The sequence below is a fragment of the Solanum stenotomum genome, chromosome 1, assembly GCF_019186545.1.
Source record: "Solanum stenotomum isolate F172 chromosome 1, ASM1918654v1, whole genome shotgun sequence".
Lineage (NCBI taxonomy): Eukaryota > Viridiplantae > Streptophyta > Magnoliopsida > Solanales > Solanaceae > Solanum > Solanum stenotomum.
This window is the reverse complement of record NC_064282.1, coordinates 9,728,143-9,753,924: the sequence shown is the minus strand read 5'-3', so window position 1 is coordinate 9,753,924 and position 25,782 is coordinate 9,728,143. Positions and strand designations below refer to the sequence as shown.

Here is a 25,782-nt window from a genome sequence, read left to right as displayed (position 1 = left end):
ATTGACATCAGTCAAATATACAAATCAGTTATATCTCTCTCTCTTATCTCCTCTCTCCCAGATTTCACTTGTCTCTCTCCTCCTTTCCCTATCTCATTCATCTCTCTCCTTCTTATAACGTGTAGCTATGAATCGTAATTAACTTATCTATACCTAATGAGGCTGATTTATAATCTTAGTTTTTTTTTTAAAATTTCCTATAAAAAAAAATCCTCCAAGTTTCTGATTTGCTCTTTGAATTGACAATTAAAAAAACATTACTATTGTTTAATGTAGGCATATCATAAGGGCATTTGAGAAATTTAAGCCAAAACCGAAGGGTAATCTCTCATATTGACACCTATATATTAGAAGCCTTTTTGCCAATCTATCTCATTCATTACAAAGCAAAAAATCCATTGCAAAGGAAAGTAAAAAAAAAAATGTCTCTAATAACAGAGGAGATCAGAGCCAGTGCAACTGAATTCTACACTGGAAATGATATCTGTCAAGAAAAATCAAAGTTCTTGTTAACAGAAATGAACCTCCCAAATGGTCTTCTCCCTATGCAAGACATGTTAGAATGTGGCTATGTAAAAGACACTGGCTTTGTTTGGCTCAAATCCAAGAATAAAACAGAGCACAAATTTGAAAAAATTGGAAGATCAGTCCAATATGCAACTGAAGTCACAGCTTATGTTGAGCCCAATAAGATCAAGAAACTTACTGGGGTTAAAGCTAAAGAGCTACTTATGTGGTTAACACTTACTGAAATTTGTGTTGATGAGCCATCTACTGGTAAAATCCATTTCAAGACCCCAACTGGGCTTTCTAGGACTTTCCCTGTTGATGCCTTTGAACTTGATGAGCCTAAAAAGGAAGTTAAAGAAGAAGCCCAAGAAGTGAGTGCTGCTGCTGTTGCTGCAGTGGAAGTCAAAGAGGTTTAAGAAAAAATAAATTGATTTGCTTATTTTATTGAGAAAAAAAGAAGTTTTATTTTGATTAAAAAGTTGTTGTATTACTACTACTACTACTTAAGTTGTGGATGATGATTATGAATTCATCTTGATGTACTCATGATTATGATCATGTGGCTAAATTATGTCATCTTTTCTTTGAATTTAGTCACATTATTATTAATAAACTTGGTTTAAATCAAGAGTTCATTTTTCATTAGTTTTGGTTATATTTTCTTATCATCAATCATGATTTATGTTCGGGATCTCTGAATCTATGCTTGATTCCAAATCTCGAAGCATTTAGTCAATTACTATGACTCATTAACAAGATAAAAACTTAGCTAATCGATCAACTAAGTTACTGTATTATTTCTTTTGTTACGTGTTTCAATTTTCAGTTTCTTTTTGAGAACATGTAATTGCAACAACATTGAGATACAAATCATTTGTGTTAGCGTGGAATCAAGAATTTTAAATCAGATAACTATCTTGAGGGACAATAATAATAATAAGGGTACTCTAATATTTGAGTGATATAGTGTGTGACAGATATAGCTAATGACATTAAATTAAACCACGGGTTAAGCTATCTTTCTCCAACTTGACGGCTTGCTGGGGAATTAAATTCATATAAATGGGCTAATATTTTGAGATGACAGATCAAGTTTTAATTTATATATATATATAGACTCTCACCGATTTCTGATTTTGACGTGACATGATGTTTATGAAAATAAAGAATTGTTTTGAATGTTGTGATCTTACACTAAAGATATATAGAATATACCAAAAATATCTTAGTCTTAAACATGTAATGTAGAAACTTAGAATTAAAAGTACAAAAACAAAAAAAAATCATTCTTTTTTAAACAAACAAAAAAGAAAAGTAAGATAAATAAATTAAATTGAAGAAATTACTTTTACGAAATAAAAGAAAAATAATTATCACAATAAAAATAAGACTCAAGAACACACAATTCATATATGCTGGCCTAAAAAGTATTGAGTTTGGTAATAAAAATCAGTGAGAGGATTCCAATCGTGTAGAAAAAGAAGAAAGATAGATTACGTTTGAGAAGAATTAAAAAAAAATGGCTTGGACTAAAGTAGGTGTCCTAATTAAAATCATCACCTAACAATTATTGATTGTACCTAACTCTTAATTAAGACATCAGCAATGAATAATTATCAGTCTTCTTGTTGGAAAATACCAACAGTAAACGTACATTTTTTTTATTAGTTACATGTCGTGTTTCTCATTCTTCTTAATTTTTTAAAATTAATTTGGAGAAGTTTTTGATTATTTTCCCCCTTTTCGTGTTTTACTACTAATATATAATCTCTCTATTTGTCATTCATCATTCGATAATTAAAGTATTTATAGTGTTTAAGAATAATTATCACTAAGATAAAATGAAAAAAGAATACTTTTCTTGTCTCATTATAAATGTTAGGGATAAGGGTCTGAATTAGTCTAGAGAGGTAATAGGTCCTCATGAAAGTTTAGTATCGCAACAGCAAATCCGACCAAAGTTGAGATATTTTTCAGACCCTTATCCCTAAATGTTACTTCAAAAATTTAAGATAAAAAATTATATGTTTATCCAACTATACCTTATACATCATCTTCTTAATAATATTCAATTCTCAAAAAACATTTACAATAGTGTGGATTTAGTAAACGATACATTATATTGAGTAAATATTTTTAAAAATCATAACAGACCATTTGAGGCGGAGGGAGTCCGAGTATCAATCTGCCACGTTTTTTGCTGCCCAAAATTGATCAAGTTGCTGAATTAGAACTATTGGTTGTTAAAAAGCGAAAAAGTAATGTAAATTACATGATAGTGCAATTTGGCATAATTTACGGGATGCAAAGTTTAATTAATTTTTTCAGCTATAATTGTTCTATTAACTTCTTAGTTCACATCTTCGAAAAAAGAAATATAAACGTTTAACAATGCGAAGAAAAACGTGCTACTCTTTTTGTAGTAATCTTAACGGCCATGGCCATCAAGGTCGGGGCAACCCAGAAAAAAGTGGACCACAAGAATCTAATGTACAACAACCTTACCCTCCTTTTATATAAGAGATTGTTTTCACGGCTCAAAACCAACTTATGAAAAAGTATAAATACATGGTTTTAAATTACACTCCGATATATGTGACCTCCTTCAAGTAAGTTCATACATAGGATAAACTCACATGATAGAAGTGACAATGTTAATAATATTTCAGCCCCATAAATACTAAAACATTAAGAAAATTAAGAACAAAAGAAGTACAAATTTATATAAGTTGACAACTGATGTTGTCCGTAGGCTTGGATTACACTAGAGCAGTCTACACACACAATTTAACTTAGCACAACAATATTGACACACCTATAAGGCTTCTCTAAAGGAGTACAGGGTTCATTTTCAAATTCTTGATAGGCCACAATCTTTCTAATCCAACTAGGAACACATCCTAATATATGTTACATTCCTGAGCAGACCACATTATCCGTTAAACCTACAGAGGCAAGTAAATGAGCGATTAAATATGGCTAAACTTGAAAACTTACTTAATAAAGTACTATTAATAAAGAACCTCAATGCAAACAGTTTACATATGCAACACTTAATTAGCTCGAAAGTTGAACAAAAATGGATGTAGTAAAGACACAATGTGACACACTCAAACAAAATATACATGAATCAACTTTACTAAGCTTAGGAACCATGAGTTGGGAGTAAGCTATCGAAACAATGAAATGAAGTACAAGATGCTTGTTTCAGGTAAGAGAGACTTATGCTATCAGTAGAGGAAATGAGGTCGAGAAAACAAAAAGGAAAAAGAAGAAGCTAGATGAATGTTCACAGACTTAGAAAATCATGGAGAGGAATTTAATCTTTTGCCAAATAGCCCATGAAAATGCAGTTGCAATATGCAAAAAAATTACATAGATGTTGGAAAAGCATGCAGGCCTAAGGGACAGAGTAAAGATACAAAACAAGAACTTAAACTTCAAAAGGAGAGGTTGAAGTAACTTCTGTATGGTCAGGAATCCCTGCTTGTTGGTGCATAGAAGGATTTTTAGATGAGGAACACAGTTGTTAGTCCTTTGTAAATAAGGAACTCTAAGTAGTAAAAGAATAGTCGCCACACCATGAAAGGATGGCACAAGGGCAGCCTACATTTTGGGCATGAGCCCCTGAGTACAGTCAAGATAAGAGAAAGCTCTGCTACTCATTAGTCCTGTAAGAATGTTACTTGGAACCAAGGCGAGCCCGCAAGGGGAAGGATGGACACTAGACGCCCGATGGGACAAGGGGATATGCTGGAATAGGCAGCCCAAACAAGGAATTACCGGGGGAAATAGGCAAAAGAGAGAGAGGGTGAAAAAATTTGTTTACTGATTTGCAAGACAACCAGATAAAAGAAAATCAAGAGATGAGAAATCAAGGCAACTTGAGAAACCGTTTTAAAAACAAAAGGAGCTTTGTTAAAATGAACACATGGCAGGTAGTAAAAGCTTGAACAGTCTGAAAGCAAAGGCAATTATATCTATAATCTATAGTCATAGTTGATGGTAGCTAGAAGCGCCTCAGAGTCTAGGGGAATGGTAAAAGAGAATAAGGATCAAAAGGATGATTTAAGATAATTATACAATGAGAATTGGGGTTAAGGGGCCAGAGATGGTATACATAGAGGTGCATGTTACCTCAAGACAGAACTTGGCTAGCCTCTCTACAGTTTGAAGAGAAAACTAGAATTTCACACTAAGAAAACCATTGAATTGTTTTACTTGAGTTGAGGGTCTTTCAGAAACAACCTCTGCCTTCCCAAGGTAGGGGTAAGGGTCTGCGTTCACACCACCCTCCCCCGAGCCACTTGTGGGATTACACTGGGTGTGTTGTTGTAAAATTGTTGGAATCAACAATAGCGAAAAAACCAATTTTTGGACCCATTATAAATAAAGCACTAGACTATACTTTTGCCACCAACATAGGATTTTCCCAACTCCTCAAATAGGAAGATAAGTATGTTTCTAACGTACATTTCTACCACACTATATACATCACAACTTCAGTACAAGATGAATAATGAACAAATGACTAAGAGAAAAGCATATACCATTAAGAAGCTACACTACAAATCCCGATTGCAGATCTACCAACATTGCAATTTCTCGAAAATCACAACTTTAATGCCTGGAAAATCAAGTATGTCAATATTGATCAAATTGAATGTAAGATACACATCTAAGTAGTATGTTGATAGCTTTAAGATAATAATATTAGCTAAGGAGTTTATATGTGCAGCAGTGTATTAGTCTAGTTCACATACAAGTACCAAATATCTCTTAGGAAATGTTAGTCATGAAATTGAAGCTTATTACAGGAACTCTTAGGCTAGTGGGCAGTGGATATCAGCTAGAGCAAGGAGAAGTAACCAAATGTGTATGAACAAGTTACCATACTGAACAAGATCTAGGCAGTCTATGGCAGCTAGCTCTAGATCCTGTCTCTTTAGAATCACATGTATTGTGGTGATCCAAAAATTGGCGTAAAAGCATCTAGGATTTGTTTAGGGATAGAGGGTATACATCGAGAGAGAGAGAGAGAGGGTTTGTTCATGTTAGGGTCAGGGGGGATGGGTTGCCAGAACTCTGTTCCTCCAATATAAGAGCTATCTAACATTACAGTATCACCAGTGTTTAGCCTAGCTGGAGTTCAGATTTCAGAAGGTCTATGAGTACACACATACTTGAAACAGAACCTGCAAATTACTTTCCAGTTTATTAGCAAGTTTACCTTCACGAGTAATTTTTCCATCATAGATAGATCAAAAAGCAATGTCACATAACAATACAAGAAAAGCAGATCTTTTTCCAGGACAGAAATGTGTGGTCTTCCATGGCAAGAAAAAATTTAATCTAATTCATGGATTTTTAATTCGGTCATCCAGGAAACTGTACCTGGGAAGCTCTGACCCATTTGCCATTGATCCAGTCCAGATGCAGCCTTATATCAGCATGCTTAAACTCCAACTCCTCGTTGCTCGCCTTAAAGTAAACCTTGTATCTCTGGCCTTTAAGTACTCTAGAAATCACACCCACCCACCAGCCATCATTGTGCAGAGCATCAACTTCTTCAAGTACTTTGAAGCTTTCAAAAGATCCAATATCAGGTGGACGAGGTCGTATATGCAAACGATCAGTTTCTTCTTGCAAAAACGCTGTATCGTCATTGTTTCTTAAGGTCTGATACTCTATCAGGTAGTTACCATTATCTAAAAGCTTAACAATAGTTGCAACAAACCAAGCACCCTCAAAACCTTCTTCATCACTGCTGACTTCGACTAATGACCCTTTGCTAAAAATTTCTGCAGCTTCGTCATTGGGTTTCGTTTCAGTAGATACAAGTTTCTGTATTTCATGCCGCAGTCAAAATAAGTGGGGAGAGAAAAGAAACAAATCAAAAAGTGAAACACAAAAACAGAATTGAGAGTTTTTGTTAAACAAAGCGGGGAGAGAGAAGAAACAAATCAAAAAGTGAAACACATGAACAGAACTGAGAGGAAGTCTGAAACTTGAAAAATGTATGCCCTATTTAAATAATTTTTGTTCATGTGTTATCTCATACAGACATGTACAGATTACAATCATGAAAAGAAATGGTAAATATAGACATATTTCAGATGAACTCAAGTGCCAGATTTGCTCATCAGTTGGATATAATAATAGAAGCATGCTTCCAACTCCCATTTTGTTTCTGGGTGCATGCGTTTAGCATCTATGCTGAAGCTAGATTGGTCACAAGAGATGCCAGAAGCCTGGCTTAAAATAATCATTTTTATCAATGACAATACCATTTATACTCCTTTATACTTGCATAGTCATCTCGTACTACTTCTTTTCAATAGTATTCCACCTGAGAGGTAAAGAGGATTTGATTAATGATGCAGAATCTCTGTTAACACACACTTAAATCCATGTTGATTTGAAGTGAAGCTGTATTGTTTTGTAAATATTCAAGCACAATTCGTGTTGCTTGTAAAGATATGACACTTGGGCCTAACTCAACCCCAAAAGCTAGCTCATGAGGGGAGGATTGTCCAAGTCCATATAAGGAGACCACCAGTCCATTCCTCAACCAATGTGGGACATTTACCGACTCTAACACCCTCCTTCACGCCCAGGCCCGACTGGAGCGTGGACCGGGAGCCCAAACGGGGATGGACCTGGTTCTAATACCATGTAAAGATATGGCACCTGGGCCTACCTCAACCCCAAAAGCTAGCTCATGAGGGGAGGATTGTCCAAGTTCATATAAGGAGACCACCAGTCCATTCCCCAACCAATGTGGACTTTTACCCAATCTAACAACTTTTATGATATTCAAGTTGTATCTCTGGAAGAATGTGGCTCCAACCAAAGTGGAGTGTTTCACTTGGTTGGTATCCAGAAGAGCATGCTTGAGTCATGAGGCTCTGCAAAAGAGGGGCATCATTGCCTCAAGGTATTTTTGGTGCAAATAAGCTCTAGAGACACCTATTTCTTCACTATAAGGTAACACAACAAAGGTTTGGGCCTAAGTTGTGTGAACTCTTCACTTTCGATGCCGCACCCGTGTTGGATTCTTCAAAAATATACTACTTTAGGAGAAACCTACATGCATCCGTTGACATTTTTGAAGAGTCCGAGCAATATAGATTTGGGCCCTTTTTTACCACCATAGCCAACATATACTGGACCATGCCAGAACACACATCAGGCCTGCTAAGCTGCTGGATTAGAAGGGGAGGCAGCAAGAGTCAGAAGAGATGGCGGAGACCAGCTCTAACTTGCATAAGGTGAATCATATGAAAAGAGAGAATTTTTTAAGGGAAATAATGTACTATAGAAAAGACTAAATGGGAAGTTATTACTTCCTTAGGCTTTTGGTGTAAAGCACAAGATATAGATGAAGAGATCCAACTAGTAGATTTTATAACCTACTAATTAGTACTTCGATAGGCTTAGGCTTTTGTAAGTATTCTATCTTCTCTTTTCTTTTGTAATACCTTTTTGGAGGCTACCAGCATCGCCCTTAACGCCGAGGAATACAAAAAGTTACCAGTTTCAAAAAAAATAAAGGTGAGAAACTAGCAAGTAGACTTCTTTTAACTTTCAAGTTTCCCTTGATCAGCTGAAAATAAAAACACCCTATCCAGGAAGTGTAAACTGATTCTACTCAGAATGCTGTTCGATTCCCCTATATCTGCGAAGTTCCAATGCATATTGATATATCCTCCCTCTCAAGTCTTCAAATCAACTATCCCAAGAAATGCAACAGATTTAAACTGTATCCCAAGAACTTATCGAGAGTATTTTCTAGTCTAACTTTCTTAGCTTCTGCTAAGTAAATTGGGAGCTAAAACACATTGATAACCCTAAAGAGACTAAAAGAAAAGTAAGAACCCAGATAACACCATTCAAGCAAGAATTTGCAAGTTCTCTAACACATTTTATTGATTAAAGGAAACTCATATCCGAGACGAAAAAGGAACTTACCTCCTCTTTTTTTCTTTCTTCTCCTTCGTCCCCAAATGGTGGGGTCCACTCACCCTTGGCCCATTCACGATGGATCCGTATCCGAGATTCCTCAAATTCCAGCTGGTCCCTTGTTCCCCTGAAGAACACAGAGTACTTCCCATCACTTGACACCTCCATGACCACACCCTCCCACCACCCATCATTGTAATAAGCATCCACCTCATCACTGACCTTGAACTTCCTCCTCCGTTCAGGTGGCGGCCGTGGCCGCAGCTGAACTAAGGTCATTGCCTCCTTCAATGGCCGTTTACCTTTTTTATCCGCCATCAGTGTTTTGTACTCCACCAACACCCGCAGCTTATTGCTACTCTCGTCGTCGTCGTCGTCTTTATTCGTCCTCTGTTTCTTCTGAATGGGTCGTACCACTATTCCCTCATACCACGCGCCACGGAAACCGTCCTCATCACTGCTAATCTCAACTTCTGCGCCATTTGAGAAGTAAGTATTGAGCATTTCAGTTTCAGTTTCCATGGCTGCAAGAAGATGAAAGGAAGATTCTTGAGTTTTGGCGGTTATATGAGATTTGAAAGAATTTTATTATGGCGAAGAGAAGACTGACAGACAGACGGTGAAGAAGAATGACAAGTTTTGGCCAGATTGTTTTGGGGGTTGGTGGCATATTTTAACTTTTTTTAAGGGGTCGTTTGGTGCTCGTATGCGGGGTATTAGTAATACATGAATTATTTACAAGGAGATTTATATTATTTATTAGTTATTCATGTACCATTATTTATTGCATAGATTTTACATAATTTATATATGTATTAGTTATGCGAGTTTTTAAATGGTATAATATATAAACATGACCCTTAACTTGACGTCAGTTGGCAACTATAATCTTTAATTTTGGGTGTGCACAAATAGACACTTAAACCTGTATAAAATTGAGCAAATTGACACATTCGTCCTACATGGCAATTTTGTGTCCTACATGACGTCTTACGTGTATTGTGCCATGTAGGACACTTGTGTCTACTTGTTCAACTTTATACAAGTTTAAGTGTTTGTTTGTGCACATTCAAAGGTGGAGGGCATAGTTATTCGCTGAAGTCAAGTTAAAGATCATGTTTATATATTATGCCTTTTTAAATTGCTATCAAACATTGCATAACTTACCTCCTAGCTAGTTATTAAATGTGGCATTACTTATGCATCATTTAATACTTACATAAATCATCTCCAAATTAACTACCAAACAATTCCTTATAATTTTGAAATAGGGTTAATTTTCCAAAATCGTCTTTTTACCTTCACGAAAAATAGAATAAACAATGCCTAAGCTAAATTCTACTCAACCTTACTTATGAAACTACATATTAATATTGCACTTTTTGAAATAGCATTATTGCAAACATATGATAGATAGTCCTTTAACCATGTCTTTTTTTTTTCCTTCCATTTTAACACTTAATTCTAGGAGTTTAATCTATTAAACACCATTTTAAGTTTGACTTTGTAGCCAAATTATTTTTACATCCCTTATGTATTTGGTACTTTTACATCATAATCTTTCTCTAAATATGTTATGCACATTTCTTCTGTTTTAAATTATTTTTCCACTAATAATACGTATAAAAAATTAATTGTATCGTCACATGTTTCATTCACTTTTTTAAAAAAAAATTAAAATATAGTTGTACCCTAAATGTCAAAGTGTCCTATGTATTTTTCTCAATCGTTAAGTTAGAGACCATGGATGAAAGCAATAATCATCGCTCTTAACCTTTATACAAATTTTAATTCATAACAATTTCTCTTTAACAACCCTAGCATAAAGAGTCGAATAGAGAAGGACACCATTAAAAAAGAAGAAGTTAACATTTGAAATCAATGTGCATAAAAATAAAAAAACTCAATAATCGAAGCAATTCAAACGTTGTTGATTGGGTGAATTGCGAAGATGGAAGTGGTAGGATAAGAAAGCCTTCTAACCTTGTTGGGAGCGTTATTCCTGAGTGGGTTCTATAATATGCGATTTGAAAATCTAGTCGATGCTTCAATACAAACTCCAAACACCAAATAGGAAATAAAAAAAAAAGTTTTCTAACCTTGTGCTAAAGGGTCCCTAAGTTTTATTTATTTATATTTAATGAAGCTTTGAATTTAAATTATTTAAATATTAATTTATTTAGTGCATTTGCTTTTCTTCTCTTCTTTCACAATTAATTCCCAATTTTTAATAGGTTTAAATTATTCAACTTTTATATAGAGTCTTAATATCATTAAAATATTTGTTGGAGATTGATATTTTGTCGTGTTTTTGTAAAATACGAGGGAGTGGAAACGATGAGTCGCTAGTAGTAATTTGTTACTCCCCGTCTATTTTTAATTGTTATATTATATTTTTTAAAAGTTAATTTAATTAATTTTTAAAATTAAATTAGATGATAATAATTCGATATTTTAAACAAAAAATTAAGATATTTAAAAATTATACTAAAAGTACTATAAATTATAATATTTTACATATCAATATGATGAAAAAATACATCGTAAAATATTAATCAAAGTTTTACCGTTTGACACTAAAAAATAAATAATGACAATTAAAAGTGGACGAATGTGGTAGTAAATGACTACTTCACCCGTCCCAATTTATGTATTATCTTTAAAATTTTGAGATTCAAATAAGTCTATTTTTTATCGTAATTTTGAGAATTATCAATTATTATGACTTATACTACTTTCTCCTACTTTTTACGTAATTTTTAAAAATATGTTAAAACTTGAAAATTTTATCTCTAAACACACTATAAAATTTAAATTATATGACTTTCGAAATCCGAATTAGTATTATTTTAGTAAGTAATTTGTTTCAAGCATAAGAGAAATTGAAGGGACTGACCGAAAACTGATGCTAGTGAATTTAATTTAAGTAGAGCCCCCTGTTCTCGCATAATACCAAAACAAGAAAGGCGCGAAAAACCCAAATAGAAATCTCCGATCCTCGGAACTCAATGCTCCGGCGATATCTCCGGTCACCTCAATTTCCCACAATTTTTTTATAATCCATAGCTCTTTTCATTACTTTAACAAACAAGGACATAGCTATATGAATTTGACAAAGGTATGTGCCTTTTCACCCTTCAAGTCAAATTTTGTTCAAAGACTCACCTCAAAAACAACCATAAACCTCTCAATCTTGGAGGTTCTTCTGCTAAAATGCCAAAATTCCAAGCATTTTGGGCAAATTCTTTCACAAATGATCTCCACTGGGTTCATCAGAGATACATATGCTGCAAGCAGGATTCTCAAGTTTTCCACTGACTCCCTTTTCATTCACGTTAATTACTCTCATAAAATCTTCGATTACATAGATAATCCAAATGGGTTTATTTGTAATACCATGATGAGAGCTTATTTACAGCGAAACCAGCCTCAAAATACAATATTTTTGTATAAATCAATGTTGAAAAATAATGTATATATTGATAATTATACGTTTCCGCTTCTAGTTCAAGCTAGCACAGTTAGATTGTCCGAAGCCGAAGGAAAAGAGTTTCATAATCATGTTATTAAAACGGGATTTGGTTCGGATGTTTATGTTAAGAACACTTTGATTAACATGTATGCTGTCTGTAGAAACTTGGTTGATGCAAGGAAGATGTTTGATGAAAGTCCTGTTCTGGACTCGGTTTCGTGGAATTCGATACTGGCAGGTTATGTTCAAGTTGGAAATGTTGATGAGGCAAAAGTAATTTTTGATAAGATGCCTATGAAGAATGTTATTGCCTCCAATTCTATGATTGTATTGTTGGGTAGGTCAGGTAGGATGAGTGAGGCTTGTCAATTATTCGATGAAATGATGGAAAAAGATGTGGTTTCTTGGACTGCTTTAATTTCTTGCTATGAGCAACATGGGATGTACACACAAGCGTTGGATTTGTTTATGCAAATGTGTTCTAATGGAATTTCCATAGATGAGGTTGTTGCGGTAAGTGTGCTGTCTGCATGTGCACACTTGTTGGTTGTTCAAACTGGTGAATCAGTACATGGATTGGTTATAAGAGTTGGTTTTGAATCATATGTCAACCTTCAAAATGCTTTAATCCATATGTACTCTACCTGTGGAGATGTAATGGCTGCACAAAGATTGTTTGATACGAGTAGTCATCTGGACCAGATATCGTGGAACTCAATGATCTCTGGTTACTTGAAATGTGGCTCTCTGGAGCAGGCTAGAGAATTATTTGATTCCATGGCTGAGAAGGATGTTGTGTCATGGACTACAATGATTTCTGGTTATGCACAACATGATCATTTCTCAGAGACTTTAGCACTGTTTCAGGAGATGCTGCATGAGGACAATAAGCCTGATGAAACTACTTTGGTTAGTGTTCTTTCGGCTTGCACCCACTTGTCTGCCCTTGATCAAGGAAAATGGATTCACGCTTACATACGAAAGAATGGGCTCAAAGTGAATAGCATTCTTGGTACAACTCTTGTTGACATGTACATGAAATGTGGTTGTGTGGAGAATGCATTGGAAGTCTTCAATGGAATGGAAGAAAAAGGGGTGTCTTCTTGGAATGCTTTAATTCTTGGGTTGGCCATGAATGGACAGGTGGAAAGATCACTAGACATGTTTCAGAAGATGAAGGAATGTGGTGTAACCCCTAATGAGGTTACTTTTGTCGCAGTTCTTGGTGCCTGTCGACATATGGGCCTGGTAGATGAGGGCCGCTCCTACTTTAATGCTATGACCAGACATTACAATGTTGAACCTAATATCAAGCACTATGGATGCATGGTTGATCTACTTGCTCGTGCAGGGTTGCTCAAAGAAGCTGAGACACTTATTGACAGTATGCCTATAACTCCTGATGTTGCCACTTGGGGTGCTCTTCTTGGAGCTTGCAGAAAACATGGTAATAGTGAAATGGGGGAGAGAGTTGGAAGGAAGCTTCTTGAACTTCAGCCAGATCATGATGGATTTCATGTGTTACTGTCCAACATATATGCTTCAAAGGGTAATTGGGATAGTGTTCTGGATATTAGAGTAGCAATGACGCGGCAGGGGGTTGTTAAAGTTCCTGGCTGCAGTATGATTGAAGCAAATGGTGCTGTTCATGAATTCTTGGCAGGAGACAAGTCTCATTCCCAGATAAATGAAATTGAAGAAATGTTGGCTGAAATGGAAAAACGGTTGAAAATAATGGGCTATGCCCCAGGCACAGATGAGGTTTTACTTGATATTGATGAGGAAGAAAAAGAAAGTACCCTGTTTAGACATAGTGAAAAGCTTGCAATTGCCTATGGGCTCATTACTATCGCTCCTCCTACTCCTATAAGAATAATCAAGAACTTACGAATATGTAGTGATTGTCACGCAGCAGCAAAACTAATATCAAAAGCTTTTGATCGGGAAATTGTGGTGAGGGATCGACATCGGTTTCATCATTTTAAGGATGGCTCTTGTTCCTGCATGGAATTTTGGTAGCTAATACCCTGTTATTGGCCCTTAAAGAACTATTATGAAGGTTGTTCAACTTGAATGCCTCAATCTTCAACATTAACAGGCCAATGGCCACCATTCATGAATGACCTGTGCATAGGCTCCAACAAGGCTATCATCTCCTATATGGCCAAACCTGCATGATAATTCAATCTTCATTTTGTTGACACTGACCTTGGATATGGATATTAAGGCAAGGGTTCTGATGCTTACACTGTCTTTCACTCCTTGAGTTCCCATTTTCTTACCAGATCTCCACATATTTCAGATTGTGCCATCTGATTATCTTAATTAATTAGATTCTGGACTGTAACATACAAGGAGCTCATTGTCAAAATTGAAATTTTTGGTCACTCACTCTTCTAGGACCCAAGTATTTGTATAATCTTGCTATGTTACTGCAGTGTGACATAGTAATATCAGTATATCACCTTGCAGTGACTGGAATAAGTCAAGTATCTAATAATGCACTTGAATAGTTGAATTAGAGTTGGGGGCCGCCACCTAAAGTGCAGTGGAAGCTTGTGTGATTTCTCTATAAGCAGCTTATTTATGTATTAATCAAAGCATTTACCCCATTCTTGAAGATTTGAAGCTGAACAGGTGAATATAGGTTGTCACTTGTCAGTAATAGAAGAAGAATTGACCTGTTTCATTGTTATGTTTTCCAGGTATCTTTACAGTCGATGGACAAGGAGTTGTAGTTCTGATTTCCTTGAACTGAATAGGAGAGATAACCATGGGCTGTTGATTTTTTAGCATACAGAATAAGGGTGCATTTCTGTGTTAATTTGCAGTGTGTTGAAGAATTTCAGTAGTAGTTAATGAACAAGTTTATGCATATATGGTGGAAGCAAATGCGTTGGGGCTACCAGTGGAATTATACTGCCAAATATACAAGCAATACTCTTGTAAAACTGGCATGTAACATGACATTCTTATTTCTCAAAATCATGACTTGTTCTGTAGATAAGATAGAGAATGTGATACAAAGCAGCAAAGAAGGTTTCCATGACCTTGAGCACTGTAATGTTTGTATTTTGCTCCCTTTCTAGTTGTATGATGTATTTTATCAACTGGAAAAATGAAGTTAGAATTTTACATCTCTGCCTGCTTACTAGCAAACTATCCGTTGGGGGCAAAACTTTCAACCTTGAACATTAGCATAGATCATCTGTTCTGTTTTGCTGGTTCACCACGACCTATGATTTTACACAAATGTCACCTATGCACCAATCTGAGTGCTGATCAATGATGCTTCATAACAATGTTGACTGGTGCATGTCGTGAATGATGCTCCACCTTTTCCCTAGACAATGAGCTATTGCAACTGACTGGATCAGAAACAGTAGCAATTCCACAATAGTCTCCAGACAAGAATTACGGAACAATCCAAAACCACTTTGCCGTACAAGTAGAATGTGTTTCACCACCTAAAGAATGGTCATACTCAATATACGGATCTGAGACTTAGCAATATCACTTGAGCAATTTTCCTCCCAGAATAGCAAAGACAGCAGATACAAATCTCTAAATGATCATATTATTCCTCAAATAATAACAATGTACTGATGTTGGATCTTCCAAAACATTTTACAAGTCAAAAGATACACTGAAGTCCATGTATCATATCTGCTGGTTCATGTTTGGCACCGAGCTGTTTTTGTTTCCAGACATGGTAATGACTAACGAACACAAGCGAATTACAAGAAGATCATAGAGTTGTTCAATCTTCCCATAATAACAATGTCCCCTAGCTGGATCTTCCAGGAGCATTTTAGAATTCAGAAAATTCCCTAGACTGAAGGTTCAGAATAATCAAGAGATTGCTTTCCATGAAATTCAAATGTACTGTGTCATGGCAAAGAATGATTTTACTTGGTTACATAACCCACTAGTTCCTTTTCTCACAGTATCAACTATTGACTAAAACTGATTGATTATCCACCCTCAACTTTCTTCAAAAAATCCCCTCTTGTATAGAATGCAACGTGACTTCTGAAGAAAATGAATCACCATGCCAACATATATAACAGCAAACACTTTGTACCTCATTGCTGTTACTTTTCAAGTTCCATCTTCTAAGTTATGTATAAAGAAGTCCAAATCAGGAATATATCGTGTGTCTCTCATATGTTCGACCAGGATTTTTACAACTTCATCAACACAATCCATATGTGAACCCATTTTATCTCCAGCAACAAAACTATAGTTCTGATTCTTTATCTCTACTGAACTTCTCCCTGCCTCTTTCTTGGTATCCATCCTTCTCATCAACTTCCTCATTTTTGCAGAGTCACCCCATTTACCGTCAGCTGCATAGATATTTGACAGAATTACATAAGTTGATGCAATTTTCGGCTTCAATGCCAACACCTTTCTTATGGCCAGCGTGCCCAAATCTGGATGATTGTGTGTTTTACATGCTCCTATGAGTGTTCCCCAAACAGATTCATCGGGATCAAATGGCACACTCTCTATCAACTTAAAAGCCTCCTCAACTCTTCCAGCGCGTCCAAGCAAATCTACTAAACTCCCAAAAATCTCCGGATCTGGAGCTATGTTGTAATCACCAACCATTGACATAAAATACCTTACACCTTTATCTACAAGCCCAGCATGACTACATGCATTTAAAACTGCCACAAATGCTATCCTATCTGGCCTGACTCTAAATTTAACCATCTCTTCAAAAAAGTTGACAGCTTCATTTCCATATCCATGGCTTCCATAACCAATCATCATTGAGGTCCACGAAACCAGATTTTTCGTGGGCATTTTATCAAAAATTCTACGTGCACTTCCAATATTTCCAGACTTTGCGTACATGTCTATTAAGGCATTGTCCAACTCCAAGTTCCCTCCGAGGCCTCTCTTTATGATTCTTCCATGAATCTGCTCTCCACAACTCAAAATTGCCAAATTGGCCACAGCTGCTATAATGCTGGAAAATGTGAAGCAATTGGGGCTGAGACCTTCAAGCTCCATATGCGAGTATGTGCTGATAGATTCATATGGATCAGACTTCTCATATCCAGCAATCAAAGTGTTCCAGGTGATTGAATCCCTTTGAGTCATTTCATGGAAGCATTGCTTTGCATCATTTAAGCTGTTACACCTACAATACATATCTAAAATAGAATTCATTACAGGTAGATTAAAGTCCAATCCATGCTTGGCGATTGCAGCATGAAGTTGCTTCCCATATGTACATGAGTGGACCGAGGCACAAGCTCTGACTGCTATTGAAAAGCTAAATGGGTTTGATTCACCCTCTTCCTGTCCATCCAAAAACACACCAAAAAAGCATGAAAAGTTAGAATACAATTTTTTCTAAAACAGGTGATTTCAAGAGGATTAAAGTGGCACTATTTTCTATATACATTAACTGGCCTTTTGCCAGAAAATATCTAAATACATACCGATAACATTCTTCTAAACACATTAAGCCCCATATAGCCATCACCACGATGAGTATATCCCGCGATTAATGTAGTCCAAGACACATCATTTTTGTCTCTAATCTCCTGAAAAACCGCAGATGCTTCATCCATATCAACACAACACGTAGCATAGACATCCAAGAGTGCATTCGAAACATAAATACTTCCACTCATGCCTTGCTTCAGAACCAAACCGTGAACCAAAGCTCCATGAGAGTACGAATTGATCCCTTTACAAGCCTTCAACGTACTAGATAACGTGAACTCATTGGGGCGCACATCCGTATACCTCATCATTTCACAGAAAACCATCCAAGCACGTCCATGGAGATTACATGAAGTGTACCCAGAAATCATGGTCGTCCAAGCAACAACATCTCTTTCAGGCATTTCATCGAACAGTGTACGTGCTTCTCTAATCAGACCCCTTTCAAAATACGACTTGAGAAGACCAGTTGCTAATATAGAAGGAGGCTTGGGTACAAATGGTGGGTTTGAATGGGGTGGGTCGATTGCAGCACAAAGAAGAGAGTTCTTGATAGTTTGAGGAATTTGAGTACAATGAGTTTGGGAAACTAGCTTTCTTGCATTCATTGCTTAAACATAAATTTAAGATTAACACAAATCGATTTACAGAAAGTAGAAGTCTTCGATTCATAATGTATAACAGTATAAATGTATAAAAATGTGCTTCATTTGTACAAGTCGCAACTGGTATTCTCTGTGTTCGAAGCTAAAAAAGTGATCTCCAGTACTTTATACTTAAATTATTCTAATTATAAAGGTTAACAATCAAAATGAATAAATAAAATAAAGAGAAGTTTGCTCAAGTAATAAGCCTTCTCCATCCCAACCTTAAAATTGTGACTTCAGTGATCAAAAAAAAAAAAATGAATTAGTGGATATTTGAGTAAACAGGAGAAATTAACAAATGAATATATTTTAGAGGGTTAGTTAAGTTTAGCCCCGCATTTTAAAACTCTTTCATGTTTAGCTGTCTTTTAATAAAAAAAAATACCCCCTAGTTAAAACACGAAAAAACTCCAAGAAATTTTTATTGGAGTTTTAACTTCATAAAAATTTGAACTGATAAAGGTTTGAAGTCCATGAATCATTCATGAAGTTTCTCCACAGATTTTCCCACTTAAATTGTTAAAGTTTGAACTCATAAAAGTTTCCAATATGTATTAAAGGTTCCAGCATATAAAGAGCTTAAGGAAAAATGACAAAATATCAATCATAAAGAAACATAAAAACTCACTCCAAAGCATCTTACACAAAGTATAAGAAACAAATACAACATGCCAATCATCGTAGTATAATTTATATACAGACTAATTCCTGCCTTAAATGAACTTGGCTTCATTTCCTAAGTTGATGTACTAGTACAATTGATTGGCGTATAAAAACAATGGTAATTCCATAATGCTGTGTGAAAAACTACGTCTTCTTTTCTTTATGTCTTGAGGTTGAAAAAACCCTCCAGACAAAAACACTTATCCTACCTATTTCCTGTACATGTAAAATGAGTTAAAACTCCGAAAGAATGATGGTTATAACTCATACAAGGATTTGAGACTTGGCGGCGCCACGTGAGCACTTTTTCCTTCCAGATTTCTTAAGAGCACAGACACAAATCTCAAGAAGATCATAGTCTTCTTCCCAGAATAGCAAGGAAGCCGTCTCTGGATTTTCCAACAGCATTTTGGATGTCAGAAAACCAGCTATAGTCCATGTTTGGTACAGCCGGGCTTGCTTTCCTGTAAATTTACCATACCTGGTATCATAATATTCAGGCCACTGATCTACTCGTAGCCTTTTCTCAGCTGAATCGACTGCCTTTTTAGCCAGGTCAAGCCTATTCATCTTGATGCATGCCAGCGTGAACTGAATGGATAGAAAGGGCAACATCAAAAAAACAGCAAAGGTAGGAGCAAGCTAGCGATGTTTGTTACAGTAGCTTTAGTTAACATTACTTTATCATCATAAACAATAATTCAGAAACCAACTAACTGAAGAAAACTACGAAACAGACAGTAATAGGAGAAAGTCAATGTGTACGGCCTTGTGGCAAATTTCCAAATCCATTTATAAATATTCATTATAGATTTCAGTCATCCTTTAAAATTCAGCAGCTATTTCATCTTAAATAAATCAAGAGCAAAAGAGAACGTCTAATCTGGTTCTTTCTTTTCGTTCAAAAAGTTTAAAGTTGCTTCTTCAGTCTGCCGAATGGGTACAGGTAATGGAGAATTTAGTTTTCCATATAATTCTGTGGTTGAAATTTACTAGGACAAAACTAAGATCACTTTTCAATTACCTATTTATCCAGGACAATTACAATTGTCATAAAAAGATAACATTTTATAAGCTTATCAGGTAACTGCTCAGCCTCCTAGCACTCCAAAGTCAATAAAAATACAGGCAGAGAGATGAAATTATTGCATTGTAGTTACAGTATGTAAGGGACATCAATCAAATGAATTCAGTGGAATGAACATAAAATCATTACATGAGTTAGGAAAATAAAATCATTTCAAATTCTGATTGTGGGAAGAAAGAGATATCATTAAGAGAAAATCATCAATCAACACGAGAAGAGAATGCGACCTTACCTGCCAGAGAAGAGTTGGCCAAGAACCCCCATTATGATATGACCAAGGTCTGCAACATTCAATTTGGAAAGATTAGTAACTTTGACTCCTTAAATGCCCAAAGATAACACATTATGTAAATGGGTTTCGCTATCATGTAGTAGGATAGCATTGTACCCACTTCTAATATACCAAAACTAACCCTGCCAATCCTTATTACCCTATTAAATAGCTGGGACTTTATTTTGTCTTTTCACTTAAAGTCACAATTACCCATCTCCCGCCTTCTACAGACCCCTTCCTCAATTAAGGTTTGCGTACATCCTAACCTCTCCAAACTCCACTTGTGGGATTACGTTAAGTATATTGTTGTATTTCTCAAGGTCTGAGCTCTCAAATACCATGAATAAAGAGAAATATTCAAGATTAGAAGTTGATTAGGGAAGAGAAAGGATACCCATTTATAATACACAAAAAGTTCATTGTGAAGAATAAATTGGAGAAACTGAAGAGGATGGGCGTATTTATGAATCATATGTTCTGTGATGTTTAAGACTCAAGAATGTAGTCAGCCACTTAACCAGTCTCGATCACTTTCAGAATCTTCAAATCAAGTTGGAGAAACAGGAAAAAAAAAAGGCCTAACCATAAATGTACAATTAACAAGAACATTTTACTACTCACAAAAATATGCTAAGAACACATCTTCTCTCAAAAAAAATCTGTAGCTTCAATTTATCCTTCTTTAAAAAAAAATCATTTCTCATATTCTCTTTTCAGGAAGTTACCCAAATAGAGAGATTACTCACAAGTTCAGTATGAAAGAAAAAGGAGTTCCTCTGTTGTCTTGAAGTTGCATTGCTATCTTGTAAAATTTGGAAGACTCATGGATGAGAGAGAGAAAAGATTAACACAGAAGGAGACGGTAGATGGATGGGGAAGAAGAAGCAAGTTTAGTTTTTTTATCGAAAGACCAAAAGGCCCTGATAATTGTTGTGTTCTTAAATGACTATTGAGGGTAGTTAAATTAAAAGGGGGTACAATGCTAATCTGCTACCCTCAATAGGTTAGCAAGATCCTACACACACATTTATATAAATATATGTATGTATAGAGAGAGAGAGCTCACGTGTTCTTAGGGTCACTACCAGTGATTATACGCCAATCTTCAGACTCCAGAGCTGGGTAACATATCTTAAGGGGCATAAGACCCACAAGATCGTACCACTTTGCTTCAATCAGATTCAGGATAGCCTCATTCTGTTTTGGGGTACTCAAAGATGACACAATGGACCACAGATTTCCAAGTGTGAAGAATCTAAAGTCCATGTGGGCAGGTTGCAAATTGCCAATAAGATAACCACCTTCCTCAGGAATCCAGTCCATCAACCAATGAGGGATTTGTTCAGGGTAGATGTTGAATTTGTTAGTGGCTTCAGTGGAATACTCCTCTGTCTTATATCGATATATTTCATTGATCTTTTTCATATCAACCCAATAATATTCTCTAATGTGAAATGACAATGCACTAAGTCTGTTGTTTATGGCATTCACCAAATTCTTGGATCCTTCATCCAAAGAAAGCAGCTCACGGGAGCACCTAAGTGCTGAGTAAAATAATGCCTGCAACATCAAACAATCTCAGAAAAGATCAAAGGGAGAATCATAGAAGGAAAACAATGATAGCACTTCAGATCACTCCCTGAATATGTGCAACACAGAAATATAGAATGAATTATTAACACTATTACTTTTTATTTGGTAAGCCACTCCCCTAAACACCTAACCTCAGTACTGGAGGTGGAAGGATCCTTCCGACTAGCTATCCAACATTTGTCAACATAGAATAAAAATATTAAGCTTATGCCACCCTCTCCTACAGTGTGAAGTTAAGGAAAGATCAAGTTCCAAAGTTCATACAGTTCAGCTATCACCAAATTCTGATTCACTGTAATATCCTATCAAAAGGGGCTTCTATCAAATAAGTATACACCAATGTCAGCATACCAGGTCAAGGAAAGACTCACAAGATGAACTTGAAAAATTTATTAAACTCAAAAAGTGGAACCGGTTACGCCACTTGAACATTCAAAGGATAATTGGCAGTATCAACTTACTTGAATCTCAAGTGGATGTCCATGAATACCCATCCGCCTATCTATCATGCAGGAACCATCAGTGACTAGCAAAGAAGGAAACATATCAAACCCATCAGATAAACACAGGTTTATTATCAGCTTTATGCCAGTCTGTACATCCACTCTTTCTTGTAATCCATAGTCACCGGTGATCTTCCCATAAGCTCTCAACAAGATAATCCACCACAAGCCTGAAAAAGTCACAATTTCAGATCTTTCAATATTTATTTGACGGGTGGAGCTAAAGTATCAAACTTTTGTGATGATTCTTTTCTTGACCAATTTTCTTTCCTTACCTTCTTCTGATATTATTGAGTTATTTATTTTTCTAGAGGACATCCTAAAAAGAAATAAATAATAAACTATAACTGCGAACTACCTCTTCACTAGTGATAAACACTTATGGAGACTAGAATCAATTAACCTAGATACTCACTTCTTACATTTTTTTTAAAAGGTAAGTATTAATACTCTCTTCTTACATTCAACAACCAATTTTCTATTTTGGTCCAGTCCACATTAGCATCCACTTACCATTTTTATAAAGGTGTACAAATGTAACAGTATATTGCTCTCAAGGAAAAGTTCTAATGTAATTTATACAATAAGTGATAACCTGAGAAAAGTTCTCCTCTTTCTAAGACAACTTTTTCTTAACTGATCAAGTAACTAATAGTTCCCAAATGTTCAATCATTAGTTAATAAACAATAAGTTTGGATTCTCCTGTGAATGACCAGACATTATGGGACTTAATATAAAATGAAGGGAATGAAAAGTGAACACACACCTGAGTCAACAGGTGCTACACGGCCAATAGCTGACTCCCCAAAATCTGGGTCTAGAACTTCTTCGTATTTGTTATCATCGAGAGGCACTGTTCTGACTTTAAAACTTGCAGGCATCAATCCTTGCCCTGGACTGTAACAGTCCACAGTTTTCTCCCAACTCTAAATTACAGAAACCAACAGTAGTCAATTCATTTACCGTAAATCAATAACCCAAATCAATATCTACTCAAACACAGAAAAAATGAGAAGGAAAAACATGTGTCCAACCAACAACAAAAAAAGTTTTTATCCCAATCATTGGTTTTTGACTAAATCTGAAGATGCATCAATGGAAGATCTAAACAATGAAATATATGTAGCTAATCATGCGATCACATAACAACAATACTATAATAGCTGATGCTATTATTGCTACCAGATGAAGGATATATGGTTGAATTTACAAGATAATCATGAAACTCCTTTTTAAAAGATCGATTCTCCAGTCTCCACCAAATAAGGATTCAAAGAAGAATCTCAGAGAAGCAAATCATATACAGTCCTGATCTCACACTTACCTCGAGTATTTAGGAAAAACCAAAAAGTTCAGCCAGGTCCCCGACCCCTCTCTCCAAAAAACAGAAAGCATTATCAATTCTAAGTCCTACTGGTACATGTGAGACCTTTTCTGTGTTTTACTGTCGAAAGTGGGCAAAGGCGAGATAAACAATACTAATAATTATGTGAATCTAAAGCTACCACAACAGCATATCCAATTGGTAGAAGCAGAACATTTAATACCACAAGCAAGTAATTTTTCAAAGCAAAAGACTACCTGCAATTGGAGAGTGTGAAGTAGGAAGTTTCTAACAATCTCTTTCTCCCCCTTGAGTAAAAAAGCGAGGGCGGATGGAATAAAATCCCTAATAAATACTTGATCATAATTCAATGGCAATTTATCATTAGGATCATTAGCAGCAAGAGTCCCTATAGGGCTCCCACAATATGTAACAACAGCATTCTCCAACAACCTCCATGCTTCCTTCACAGTCTGTGACTCCTCACCCTCTTTCACGCTCTCAACTTTCTCATGTTGAACAGTTGCAGCATGTTGATCTAAATCAGCATTTTCCAACCCCAATGGCTTCTTCGCATTCAAACCTCCTTGAACATAAATCCTTTCAAAATTCTTGTTATTATTAACACGGGTTTTCTCAACCGAAGTTGAATGATTCCTAAAGTCAGACGCAACACTAGCAACAACATGGAAACCTCTCTTTGAGGCCCCAATCGGGTTAATACCATTACAATTACTTGAAAAAACCCTAGTTTGACCACAAGATGAATTTCGCACAACACAAAACAGCTTCTGGGTCCGATTGATAATCCTTCCATTGCCCAAAATACGAGATGGGTAGCTATGAAAATCACATTTTTGCCTGAAATTCGACAAATTGTGGGTCTTCTTGAATGGAAGACCCAGAAAAGAATTGCTTCTACATGGGATTAAAATTCGACAACAAGGCGTCATAGTAATCAAATTGATTGATTGCATACTGAAAATTATCCAAAATTTGGCAAATAAAAGGTTTGCAAGAAAGTAGTTAAAAAGTTTGTTGATGATGTAATAATGGATTGTTTGATGAATAGATTATTCTTGTGATGAACAATATTTGAATCAGCAAACATATAGAGGGAAAGAGAAAAAATTGGGATAAGATTCAATTTTGGGAAAGAAAAAAAATATGATTCGTGGAAAGTTTGAAGATCTTTGAAAAGTGGGAATGGCTATTTCAGATGTACAGAGTTATTTATAGCCGCCAGCCTTGTGATGGAAGAAATTCATTTTTCTTTTTTTCTATTTCGACCACTAGAAATACGATTTTAGAAAAAGGAAACAAATAAAACCAAAAAAAGGATGAAAAAGTTTCTTGTCACTATTGCTAGTTTTGGAAAAGAAAGGCAGTAGGACAATTTTCAATTTTTTTTTAGAAATGTAAAACTAGGAATGAAGATATTTGGGATAACGTGGAGTGATCTGACAAGATGAGGATAGTGAAGTTGAGATAATTTGGGGCATATAAAGATGGGAAGCATAGATGTCTCAGTGAAGAGGTGTGAAAAGTTGACAATGATAGGTGTTCATAGAAGTAGGCTGAAAAAGTGTTGGGGGAGATGAATAGAGAGGACGAGGTGCATCTTGAGTTGGATATAACCTTAAATAAAAAGATTTAGAGATCGTGAATTGGAGTAGAAGTTGATAATTATATGTTCTCTCATGTTCCTGCGGGATATGATAGGGGTGATCATATTGGTACCTACTCTCTTACAAATAGTATTTATAGGTACTATTCTTTTAGTTTCTTTTTCGTTGATTGTTATTAACATCTATTTATGTTTTATTTATCACACTAGTTGGTTGTTGTTATTGTTCTTTCTATGTATGTTATGTATGCTTTAAATAGCGTTATATTTCATTATTAATTGTTACCACTTTCATTTTGATTTTTTTTAAAATAACTTTGAGATACTTCACTAAAGCTAAAAGTTTGTCGCAATCTTTTCGTCTTTACAATTTACAAGGTAAGGATAAAATCTATGCACATTATAATCCTTATAAAATTATATTGCATATGTTGTTCTTTGGACAAATTTTTTGTTCAAAGTAATTATTTTCACTCTAAATCACTCACAAATTTAAAACCAATTCCATTTTTGTATTCATATTCAAACACGAATTCAACTTTCAAATATCATTTTTAATTTTAAAATAAATATTTTTTTTCCAAATTTCACTTCCTCTTTTATTTTTCTTCACTTAATTAATAAAGATACATGAAGAACTCTTTAATTAGTAGGGA

General features: G+C 35.5%; 5 protein-coding genes across 5 annotated transcripts; 2 read left to right on the top strand and 3 right to left on the bottom strand.

Annotated features, from left to right (window-relative positions):
* The first annotated feature begins 378 nt into the window (after positions 1-378).
* Positions 379-1,138, top strand: LOC125867187 (uncharacterized). The gene has a single exon (XM_049547619.1). The coding sequence runs from the start codon at positions 423-425 to the stop codon at positions 924-926; it is 504 nt and encodes a 167-aa protein (XP_049403576.1). The 5' UTR covers positions 379-422; the 3' UTR covers positions 927-1,138.
* A 1,943-nt stretch (positions 1,139-3,081) lies between these two features.
* Positions 3,082-9,130, bottom strand: LOC125867075 (protein AGENET DOMAIN (AGD)-CONTAINING P1). Its single transcript, XM_049547498.1, has 4 exons — positions 8,482-9,130; positions 5,905-6,354; positions 5,061-5,137; positions 3,082-3,455 (listed from the first exon to the last, which is right to left on the bottom strand). Exons 1-3 carry the CDS (start codon positions 8,992-8,994, stop codon positions 5,123-5,125), a joined length of 978 nt encoding a protein of 325 aa, XP_049403455.1. The 5' UTR covers positions 8,995-9,130; the 3' UTR covers positions 3,082-3,455; positions 5,061-5,122.
* Positions 9,131-11,458: 2,328 nt separating this feature from the next.
* On the top strand, positions 11,459-14,285 carry LOC125866930 (pentatricopeptide repeat-containing protein At3g62890-like). The gene has a single exon (XM_049547324.1). The coding sequence runs from the start codon at positions 11,576-11,578 to the stop codon at positions 13,961-13,963; it is 2,388 nt and encodes a 795-aa protein (XP_049403281.1). The 5' UTR covers positions 11,459-11,575; the 3' UTR covers positions 13,964-14,285.
* A 572-nt stretch (positions 14,286-14,857) lies between these two features.
* On the bottom strand, positions 14,858-18,188 carry LOC125866960 (putative pentatricopeptide repeat-containing protein At1g56570). The gene is made up of 2 exons (XM_049547359.1): positions 17,401-18,188; positions 14,858-17,257 (listed from the first exon to the last, which is right to left on the bottom strand). Exons 1-2 carry the CDS (start codon positions 18,013-18,015, stop codon positions 16,046-16,048), a joined length of 1,827 nt encoding a protein of 608 aa, XP_049403316.1. The 5' UTR covers positions 18,016-18,188; the 3' UTR covers positions 14,858-16,045.
* A 483-nt stretch (positions 18,189-18,671) lies between these two features.
* Positions 18,672-24,897, bottom strand: LOC125866941 (alkaline/neutral invertase A, mitochondrial-like). Its single transcript, XM_049547335.1, has 6 exons — positions 23,757-24,897; positions 22,942-23,101; positions 22,133-22,344; positions 21,145-21,638; positions 20,037-20,085; positions 18,672-19,308 (listed from the first exon to the last, which is right to left on the bottom strand). The coding sequence occupies exons 1-6, from the start codon at positions 24,474-24,476 to the stop codon at positions 18,982-18,984; spliced, it is 1,962 nt and encodes a 653-aa protein (XP_049403292.1). The 5' UTR covers positions 24,477-24,897; the 3' UTR covers positions 18,672-18,981.
* Positions 24,898-25,782: the final 885 nt, after the last annotated feature.